The sequence below is a fragment of the Cydia fagiglandana genome, chromosome 6 (assembly GCF_963556715.1).
Source record: "Cydia fagiglandana chromosome 6, ilCydFagi1.1, whole genome shotgun sequence".
Taxonomy (NCBI): Eukaryota; Metazoa; Arthropoda; class Insecta; order Lepidoptera; family Tortricidae; genus Cydia; species Cydia fagiglandana.
Genome location: NC_085937.1, coordinates 11,942,835 through 11,954,220, shown reverse-complemented (window position 1 = coordinate 11,954,220; position 11,386 = coordinate 11,942,835). Strand labels below are relative to the sequence as shown.

Below are 11,386 nucleotides of genomic sequence, written 5' to 3'. Positions count from 1 at the left end.
TAACATCATCATAATATCAAATAAAAAATATTTTTCATCACACTCGCTCAGTAAATGTGGAATTGCACGCAGGCGTAGCGGGAGTTATAGAAAAATCATTCTCCCTAGAGTTATGAAGTTTCTAGTGCCATAATTAACAGTTTTTTGTCTTTATACTTAATTTTTATATCGCAAGTGTGATGAAAAACATTGTGTGTAATTCGGGGCGTAATAATATTGCAAACTCAAGTCTATAAATCGAAACTTACTCTCGTTTGCAATATTCAACTTACGCCCCAAGTTGCACAATGTACTATTGTACGTTCGAATTGGCATGCTACGAGTAGTCCCACTGTAAGCTCAATAAAGCTTGCGCTATGGATACTAGCTTAGATATCAATGTTCGATATGTAAATGTTGCAAATCAATCTTGTTGTAATAATTAATAACGACTCGAGGTTCAACAGTGCCAACATTGGACCAAGACGAAGTAGAGTTTCCGGTTAGTTAAATAGAAGTAAGTCAAAATACTGAGTCGACTTCACTCAGATATAAAATGTACATACCTAGTTCCACACAGCAATTATAAAACGTTTAATATTGAATGTAGGTTAAACAATGATTGCTCATGTTTTTATAACTGTTGTATGGCTTTACAAATGGAGACCTTCAGACTTAACTTTTTACTAACTTTAATGGTAGGTAATATAATATTTTCGTAGGTTACGATAGAGCGCACAGCAAATAATCGACACTAATAGGCTAATTGGGCTATTATATAATCTGTGAATTGGACTTTAAGTCGCTTTATACTTTGCCAATAAGCTTTACAATTTCATCTACTTATCTTATTTTGTTCGCAGATTGAACTGAATAACGTTTACGCAAATGCTGTTCTTGCTATTCTGAAAGGCACGTTTTATTGAATTGTTAGCATTTCTAGGCACTTACTTAAATATTTGAATGTAATTTAAAGTTATTTCAACACGTCCTGGCGTCGGTACGGAGTGTCGTCGTTTCATGAATACTTGAGAGTATGTGCCGGTGGTAACATTAACATAAGTACATACTTCATTCGTAATTTCGTAAATGCATATTTCATGCACATGACTTGATGTTAGTAACAACATAATGGTCCATGGTGCATCTAGCACTAATGTTGTTACTTGAGAATAAGTGCGAACAATATCATTACCTTTATTATAAAGAACATTGACACACAGATGTTCATAAATATGAAGCGAATGGAGAACTAGGTACTACTACTGCCAAGATCGTTATAAAGTAAATAATTTTTAAACGGGTTTATGGGAGAGACAGATATGAGGTAACCAACTTAATATCCTATATCAACAAAGCAGTTGCAAATTCGATGCTTCCCCATAACCTTATTTCTCGTATTTCCTCATTTCTAATCTTGATGATGGAACACTGTTCGGTAAACTGAAAACGTGCCTAGCTACTGCTGCCTGATGGAAGGGTAATAATTGTAAAGACAATGGTAGTAATCAACTACCTAATCAATAAACACTTTGTTTGGACTATAAGTTATCCCTTCTGATATTGGCCTAGGGATCTATAATAACTAAACGCAATGAGAGATCACGCATGTATTGGTTCCCGTGGGGTAATGCTCGATAAGAACTGCGAATTAACGAAACTGGGCAGAGCGCAATTAACAAAACTGCTGGCAATCAGGGCAAAACTCTGGCCTCCGATTACGAATAGGTAGTTGTTAGATTATAACCTCTAGCCGCCCAGAGACCTATAAAAAGCTCTCCTGTTTCATTCTAATTTGAACTTTGTGTTGACAAAATAAAATTTAATTTTGCTTGGCAAGGTTTGACATATGGGCGGCTAGAGGATATATGCTAACAGGTGAATGTCGCACGTTATTTCGGCTGGTGGTAGCAATGCTGCTACTTAGTTGTCACTTCTAAATACTACCAGGCGGTCTAGCATCTTGCGTTCTCGCGCGCGATTTCATACTTGAAGTCACGCTTGATGTATATGGAGTCGCGCACGAGAACGCAACTCATGCTAGACCGTCAGAGTTGTATGATTTTCTATGACCTACATTCAAACCGCGGCACAGTTTAAATAAATGAATGAGTTTACTGGCATTGAATAATAATGAACGAAGAAACGCTGAAATTAATTATACCTACCTATTAGGTAGTACCTGTACCCGTGCCTACATCAAACTATTTACGATGATAGACATGTAACATGATGCTCCCGTCTGGCTTCTGTATTCATTCCACTGCGATCTGCGATACAGCCAGCTAACATGACGCGACGCCAAAAAGGGGACACGATGGCTAAAAAAATGTTTTTACATGTTTGTGACCAGCGATAGTCGGTCCATCGCGATACAGCCGGCTGACGATTTTTTCATTCACATCAGCATCTAAACTATCAACTGACTAAGTTCCAACGACGCGATGACTTGTTTACGTACTTGGGTGGTTTCCGTTCCTCAACCTATCAACGAAGCGGCAGCTGACGTTCACAAAGCTTTTAATGCATCTCCCTTTACCACTCTACGAGTTAACGCCCAGGATGCAATAGCCGACGAAATTTGTACCTGACCCGTGGACTATATGTGACGAGTTAGGAGGATAGACGGAAATTATCAAAAACAAACATTCTAGTTTAAATTTTAAAGCATTTTTGCGAACATTTCATTCGTCTTTTGGTAGTTCGTGAAACGTACATTCCAGTCGCCGAACTCTTAGTGTAATAGCCTCGTTACTTTAATTGTATCTGACATAGCAGGATAACGTTTGGGTAACGTATGCTTAATTTAAGCGTCTTCGTCGTATACGTTTGCATAATTTGTATATTTGGTCGGAACGTTAATAGATTCGTAATAACAGAAATTAGCCTATCTCCATGTGCCGCACAACTAACGTCTTCAAGTTTTACATACCTATAGAGTGTTATAACTACTATGCAAAACGTATATTTGCTTTAAAGACTTCGCAATATTTCGGCACAGTTGCAAAATGCACATGCCATCGGCCTCTATTTCACCAACGTGACAGGTGCGACAATTCGACAAGTCTCATTGTTGCTGACGTCACAGGCATCCATGGGCTACGGTTATCGCTTACCATCGGGCGGGCCGTATTCCTGTTTGTCACCATCATTGTATTATTTAAAAAAAACTTTATTATGTCGGCATAAAACAGGTATTTCTCTTGCGATGTTTATGATGATAATGATGACAATTGTCACAAGATTTCAAAGAACTTTCGGTAATTCTTGACAGCAAATGAGTTGTGTGTCGGAATTTCGTGACAATTGTTGTATTTCTTGTGACAATTGTCATTAGATTCGCAAAATAAGTACTAATAAACTGGCGACATAGTGAGTAAGTTTTTTTTAATTAACATTTTGGTGGCAAACAACCACACCGGCCGTCTGATGGTAAGCGGTTACCGTAGCCTATGGAGGCCTGTGACGTCAGTAACAGTGATGTCGACAATTGTCGGACCTGTCACGTTGGTGAAATAGGGGCCGGCATCTTCTCGAATTAGGTACTTAACTCAAAGTCGGCGTCGGCATAGGATCGGCGTTGTTACGTTGTGATTGATAAGACTACCGTCACTTTTTAACATCGCGCCTTTGAAAGAGATGAACAGTGTCATTATCACACTGTCACGTAGACAGCGACCATAGCCCAATATTTATTACCTACACTACTAGATATTTACTGTGGAATTTTTCTAGACTTTCCAAAATTAGATGTCGAGTGACCGCCGAGTGTTTGACCTTGGCTTCTTTTACTATTTATATTAAGTGTAGGATGTATATATAGTTCGTCTGGCAATCTAGCTAGATAAATAAAACTATTAATATTGAATTTATAGAAAAGTACTTGTGTTGTCTGTTTTACATTTTAAATGTATTTAATTCGATATATAGTAACGATTCACGGTCACGGTACGGTGCTATGATAAAAACAAAGTTTTCCGCGAAGCACTACATATGCATCAACATAAACATAATACTTTAACCGTTGCAGATAAATTTTAACATTTATATTTTGCCCACGTTTTCGCCTCACTTGGCATCTGTTTTAGCACGTGCAATTTCTTAATGTGGGTATATCCTGTCCGATTTCTAAGATCAAGTTCGTCATACATTTACTATGGCGTACTTGATCTTAGAAAAACGGACAGACTATACATTTTATTACTGAACTTAAAACTATCCTAAAGTAATCACTATAATGTTACAGTCCATCGAGTTAGTACTTTTTTTTAAATAAAATACTTGAGAATGGCATAGAAAAAGATACGATACGTAACTAGGGAGACAAAGTATACGTACTTATACGATGCATGGTTCAGCAAAAAGGTACCTACTGCTTTGTCACGATATGACGAAGTTAGTGTAATCAATGTTCCTTGTCTTTTATAAAACTTACCCGAGGCTTTTATTGATTTACTTTATGAGCGCATTTGCTACCCCAATATGATGATAATAAAACTTAGTTTATTACATTTAATAACACTTAATAACATTATTACATTTACGTTAATAACACTTACATATACCATAAGTAACATTAACGTTATTCGTAAAGTTTGAATTGTTTCTAGATGTATAAAAATAATTATTTTAAAAAGTACAGAAGTAAATGTATGTTTATAGCTATCTCTACTTGTCCCAGTCAAAGCAGTGAAAAGCAAATTGGAATCCGACTGCAAACCGATTACCATGAAAGCCAAATGAATCTTGTCAAATCCGTTTTATTTAAAAAATGTTTGTAACTCGGAGTAATTAACAATGGAGCCGCCATTAACAGGCGTTCCCCTCTGTCGAAAATAGGCGGCCTATGGTCAACCACATGTCAACCATATGTATGGACTGACGTTTATCTGACATGACGTACCTATACATTTGATGTGCTCCTCCCCCGCAAAAAACGGCAGACTATTTTGTACCGAAAATTTTAGACATTAGGCCAAGCAATAAGAAGTTATAGAGGGAAAAGCTAGGAACACAATTTTTGACTTCGTAACTTTGTTTGGACTAGTTAGGACGTAAACATATCAAAAGTCCCCGGCCGTAGCTCCGGTGCTGGGGGGTAGAGGGGGGAAAGAAGGTCTCATTTTTCGGTTTTTCACTTATATCTTGGAAACTTTGCATCTTAGCGACATGACTACTAAGACACACCAAAAGCTGATAAAATTTGTTACAAGTTTTATTCAGTCAAGTTTTTCGATATCTTGAATAGTTTTTGAGATATCCGCTCTTGAAAGTTTAATTTAGGGCTTTCAATTTTATCTTGATATCTACATTAGTGAAGCTGCTAGGCCGAGTTTGGTATCATTTTCGTATAAAACGGGGGTGCTGAGTTCATTTTTGGTATCACATTGACACCGGGGCCTTTTGATATTTTCACCTCCTAACTAGTCCAAACAAAGTTACGGAGTCAAAAATTGTGTTCCTGGCATTTCCCTCTACAACGTTTTTTGAGCATTCATTTCCTGACCTAATGGCGTCTCCCTTGGTTATATCCTCTAAGGTTTGTAACGTTTATTTTGTACCTACGATATTTTTTCTTTAGAAAAATCAATTTCAAATAAAGTAGCTTTAATAGATCTTAGATAGGTACTTAGTTTTAAATATTCTTAAAATTATTTTTGTTTATGCCTTGTATTGGTTTCCTTTTGACGTGCGCGATAATTGTAATGACTTGTAATGTTCATACTTATGTATGTCTTCGTACATATATATAATAACAACAGATAAAATAATATTAAATTCTAATGATGGTCCCATTCTAAGGGTGATCGTTCTTTCGACGTGTTATGTTTGTAAAACAAAATGTTGCTTCACAAAAAAAAAACCACGCACCTAGCCGGTCTTTCGATCATACAATAGACACGATTCTTAGTGTGTGTGAAGTCAGTAATATACCTAATATGTAATATAAAAAAGTAATATTGTGTTATTAGCAATATACATACAAACAAATGTTTATTTGTGCTAATGTCGTCGATTCTGGAATCTGGATGGATAACTTTTCTTGGAAAATGTTCGAAACATCTACAGATCTTCGGTTTCAATTCAGTAAATAAAGAGCGAAGAAATTTGCTTTCGATCGTAGATAAAGGGTGCCATGGCAACATCTAGCTATTCTTTGCAACCCACACTATCAATATCCGTAATAAAGAGACTTCCGATTGCTTACGTACATACTTGACCGGGTTTTATTTTCAGCGGTATCGATAGTTTTTACCTGTATCGATACTTTTTATTAAGAAGTTATTGAACACAATAACTTGCCTCTTATGTCTGTTATATTCCTCATGTCGATGCATACGATTAAGATGATGATTACATTTTAGGTTGTTCATGACACATGAGCTGCGCGAAGAGGAAAACCGCTTGCCTACTTACTTGCTCGATGCACGGCGCAGCGCACACCCACCCGCTTCCTCTCATGCTTGGATTGTGCAAATATTTTGTGACTGAAAGAATAAAGTTGAATCTTATAGAGTTAGACCGTAAAAAGTCTGCAGCGATTTTGATAGCCAACGCAGTGCAAGTGTCATTTTAAACGTTAAACTTCTATGAAATTATGACGTATACATATATACACTGCGTGGGCTATCAAATCCGCTGCAGACTTTTATTGGTGCGACTATAACACCGCCGTGAAATTTGCCGTGACTTATTATTAAAACGTGTTTATCAATTAAAAGACATGTGTCATTTTTTATTTTTACATAAATAAAAGAATTAACAAAAAGACATGTCAAGATTGTTTACCTTTTTTCTAATGCAAAAAAAAGAACTATAGTCGGTCCAGAGAATATGGTGTACTACATAGTGTACTTACCGAACTACTTACATATAACATAGCATCGAACCGTCGATCACCGCCCGAGAACAATTTTAAAACAACGATGCATCACTTTTCGCTTAAGATGTCGACGTTCCATTAGAATAATCAATGCCCTTGTCTTCGAAGTATCCAGTAAGCTTTTTGAGAATTGAAACTTTGTTTATAGTTCAATAACGCAAATCGCAATTCATTAGCAATAGGTAGCATAGTACATAGTACCTAAGTACTTTTATGAAATGGAAGGTCTTAGATTGAAATAAAACAACTACAAATTACATATTTTCTTTACTATCATGTGCCATGTTTTATATGATAACGACATACAATAATAAATTTCGGTAAATAAACATACAGACGAGACGATACTAATACAAAGGAGTCTATTCAATAAGTTTACAGTTTTCAGCCGAGTTTTTAGCAAATGCGGACTATCTAAATGTATATTTTACAATCTAATACATTTCACTATTACGTCTTATTTCCAGATTTATACAAATTACTACATAATTTAAGATACATTCATTTATGTATTTTATATACAGAGTACAGTGCCGCAGCGCGCCGACCACACTGACAAGCCATTGGATCACTTTAGTCGCCCACAGGATAGCCCAGGTAGGTGCTTTATAAACATTAAACTATACAAAAAAAATTATCCCGTAATCAAAAATATGCCTACTCCGAAATACTCGTCAATTACTTTAACACTGGGAGCGAAACCCCTTATTTTCATTCTAATTCGTATTCACAGGCAGGTGACTGAATCCATTTATGAATATTAATATTTCAGGAGCTTGTACAGTGAATATTAATCTCGATTTTAACTTTTTAACTTACAATATTCCAACTTAAACACACTTGGCAGAGCAGAAATTATGAAGAATATGAAGTAATAAAGGACATTGAATATCGTAGTCGAACTCAAGTGAAATATCCTGATTGGTGAATTTTTTGGGGTGACTTTTATTTTAATTTCGGATAGCGATAGGCTTTATCCGAGATGAAGCATTTGTCAAGCAAACTTTTGGGTCGGGATACATAAATGCGACGTGAGTCGTGACCAGAAACACTAACATTCAGCCAAATTGAATCCAAAATATAGGTATATTTTATGAACTCGTTTCTTCCATGTATTCCTTATAGTAATTGACAATTTATATAAATAATAACATAGTTTAGATAACTTTTACCGAAATATTAAACATTGTCTTAGTTCTAGTATTATACATATGTAAATAAATACAAAAACACACATAGGTATGTATTTACAACTCAAAATTAGTATCTACACTATGATTAAACCACTTTTGAACATACTTCTATGTTTTACTGAAATACATTTTTGGTAGTATTTTTAAAGAAACCAGCATGATGCCATTTCCACGTACATATATTATGTTTCTTTTTTACTTTTGTTTCTTAATTGTAAAAGCTCAGACTTTATTTGTTTACTTAAATATTCAATGAAGTAACAATAACAGATAACAAACAAAACTATTCGAATAAAGAAAACATCGTTACATATTCATTCCCATGTAATGTTACACAGTTCACAGTCAACAATGTTTTCGTTGCGAGTACAACAAGTCATAATTAAACTATTAACCTGGGAAAAGCGGCCACGTACTTCCTTAATTTAATAAAGTGGCAGAACTACGTTTTACGGACTGTTATTCATAGTTCAAGGGTACAATGTCAATGTCAATTTTGCCGGTACCTAAGTAACACACCCGAATCTTAGGGCCAGTCCTTTTTCTGTTTTTCTATATTAACCTACTCTTATAAGAGGAATAACGGACATTGTTTGACTAGTTAACATTAAAAAATTAAATCTACTCGAACATAAGTAATTTTGAGGTCTACGGGTGGGTGATACGGGGTACGGGTCGATAAGTAAGTTCTTGTCATATGTCAATATTGCATACATGCAATGTATGTATTTGTTTTTTTTTTATTAGAGCTTGCGCAAAGCTTGTACTGCCCTAGATTTTGTGAATCAATGTTTATTATTCAAATGATATGTATAGGTACCTCATCGGCACACATATATATAGGTACATATGTATAATAATATAAATACACTGGGGCCTTATTCGACAAGCGACGTTTGACGTCTCGTGTTAAACTTCCGTTGAATCTGAACAATCCTGTGTCAAAATTTAACATTAGCAATCCACAGTTACGTGACAACCAGACCAAACCATTATAAACCTTAAAGTAGTAATAAAACAAAGTTGATGTTTGTTGAATTATTGGTTGTACCAAAGGATATTATCCGCACTTGATGGACATGCGATTCATTCAACTGTTGAATTGAAGTTGCCGCGAAATCTGACAGTTGTACATGTCGAATAGGGGCCCTGGTTCATACCTATCATCAACGTCTGATATAAATCCTAGTATTTAAGCACCTTCATCACTTGTGATACTTGCGATACTATTGAATAAGCAAGAAAATTAGCACTCTGATGTAGTGTTAAGGAATAAAGATACTGCTATCCATTTATCGCAGTCCTCTCACTGTCCAGCGCTCTGTCGTGAAATACTCAGATGACATTTTTTTTTCGCCGCGACATTTGTCATCTTACATCCTATATATTGCATTAAGCTGTCTACGAGTTTTCGCGATGAAAACAAACAATATAGCGTGTATTTTAATACAACCGCAAATTGAAACGAGGAGTAGGTTTCAATGTTTTGCAACGATATCAAAAGAAGTTAACTAACGAAATGCTATTAATTTGATATTTTGTAGCCGCAATATATAGGTATCGTAAATAATTACATTAGTAGAACCCTAAAAAGTAATATACATTTCGTACAGATTTTATAAAGAAAAATAAAATGATGTTTTTTAGTAAAACATACCTAACCTTATGGCTCCTCTATACACGATGGGCCAACGCCGGCCACTCCAAGGGACGCATTTATGCGTTAGAGGGAGCAAGTGATATTGCTATCTCATTCTACCGCATGGCTGCGTCCCTTGGAGTGGCCGGCGTTGGCCCATCGTGTAGAGAAGCCATTAGAATAAGTAGGCGAATCAAAAATACACGCTGTGTAAGCATAGTACCCAAATAATTGAAAGATAATATTTAAAGGCGTGTCGTACTTGATTGTTTTCTCGTCAATTAAGTTGCCAATACTAACAAAATAATTAATTGAGAATGATAGTTTAAATTGTTTTGAGTAAGGGTGTGAGTTTAAATAATGTTAGCAATTTACATGCGAACGTGAATCGTGGGAGTTATGCGTCTTGTACTTCAAGTCCTTTACTCGTACATATGTTACATATGTATGTATATACGTAGGTATATTTAATTTTAAACCAGAGACAGTTCATTTCAACGAGGTAAAAAAACTGGAGCAACTCGATTGACTGGTTGTATTTAGAAAACTGTCACTTATTTACATTTTTGCAAAATGATTACTATTTCAACAAACATGAACCTATAATGTGAATTTCTATAGAACAATTCGGACTTATGAAGAGATTTCGTTGATACGTTAAGTTAACAATACTTACTTAAGTACCTATAGATAAATTACACAAAGATTGTGTTGATAACTTGGTTCTACATTTGACTGGTCCTCTGAATACGACATACACATTCTAACCTCATATTTACACAACAGTTATCTGCCAATCGCACTTTCTGTTTCCATTCTTCGCACAAAATAATGTGCAAAAAGAACCACTAACTGGTATTTATTCCCAAAGGTCCATCGATCCAATCCAATCACAAGAGCACACTAGTTGTATGTAATAGTTTCGTACCGCGTGACACCTTATCCCGGGATATGTGTATTCCTGTACGGTTACCATCAGTTTGTCACTGACATAAACGCCGTCGAGAACGTAATTTACTTTCTATACATCCCGTTTGCACTAATATGCGAGTGCGAGCGAGATGTATAGAAAGTAAATTACGTTCTCGACGGCGTTTATATCAGTGAGAAACTGATGGTAACCATACTGGCCGCGTAGCCAAGATGCCAATCGCTTACGCTCCGTAGCGATCGAAACGCAACTGTCACTGTCGCACTAATATGGAAGAGTGATAGAGAGACATTTTTTTTTTTTTTTTTTCATTTATTTATTAACACAGAATAATACATTTAAAAAAATCATGACAGCGAACAAAGCCCCCTGAGGCTTAACTGCCGCTGTAAATCGCTCTTATTTACTATTAATATTAAGTATATTAAACTATGGAGTATTTCATTTCACATAAAGCTTTTCGTTGTCGAAACGATAGCGATTGTACCCTTGGCTAGGCCGGCTGAAGGCGTTTGGATTTTTTGGATCATAGATGCGCGACCGAGGTGGTCGCGGTGCGCGAATGCTACGCCTTGCGGGCCGTGAGCGGCGCGGCGTCGGGCTGCGGCGGCCCGGGCAGAGGCAGCAGCTTGCGCGCCAGCCGCCCGAAGGTGCTGCGGAACTGCCGGCTCATGCTGCAGTAAAGCACGAAGTTTATAGCCGACCCCACCAGCGCCATAAGGTCCATCACCTCACCTGACAACACATGTATATTTTAGAAA

The 11,386-nt window shown here is 36.3% G+C and overlaps 1 protein-coding gene across 1 annotated transcript in view; it reads right to left on the bottom strand.

Moving 5' to 3' along the window:
* Positions 1–11,142: 11,142 nt before the first annotated feature.
* LOC134665243 (G-protein coupled receptor dmsr-1-like) overlaps positions 11,143–11,386 on the bottom strand; it is a 51,300-nt gene continuing 51,056 nt past the window's right edge. The window contains exon 4 of the mRNA XM_063522129.1: positions 11,143–11,360. Coding sequence (XP_063378199.1) covers positions 11,191–11,360 — 170 coding nt within the window. The 3' untranslated portion in view covers positions 11,143–11,190. The remainder of the gene's footprint in view (positions 11,361–11,386) is intronic.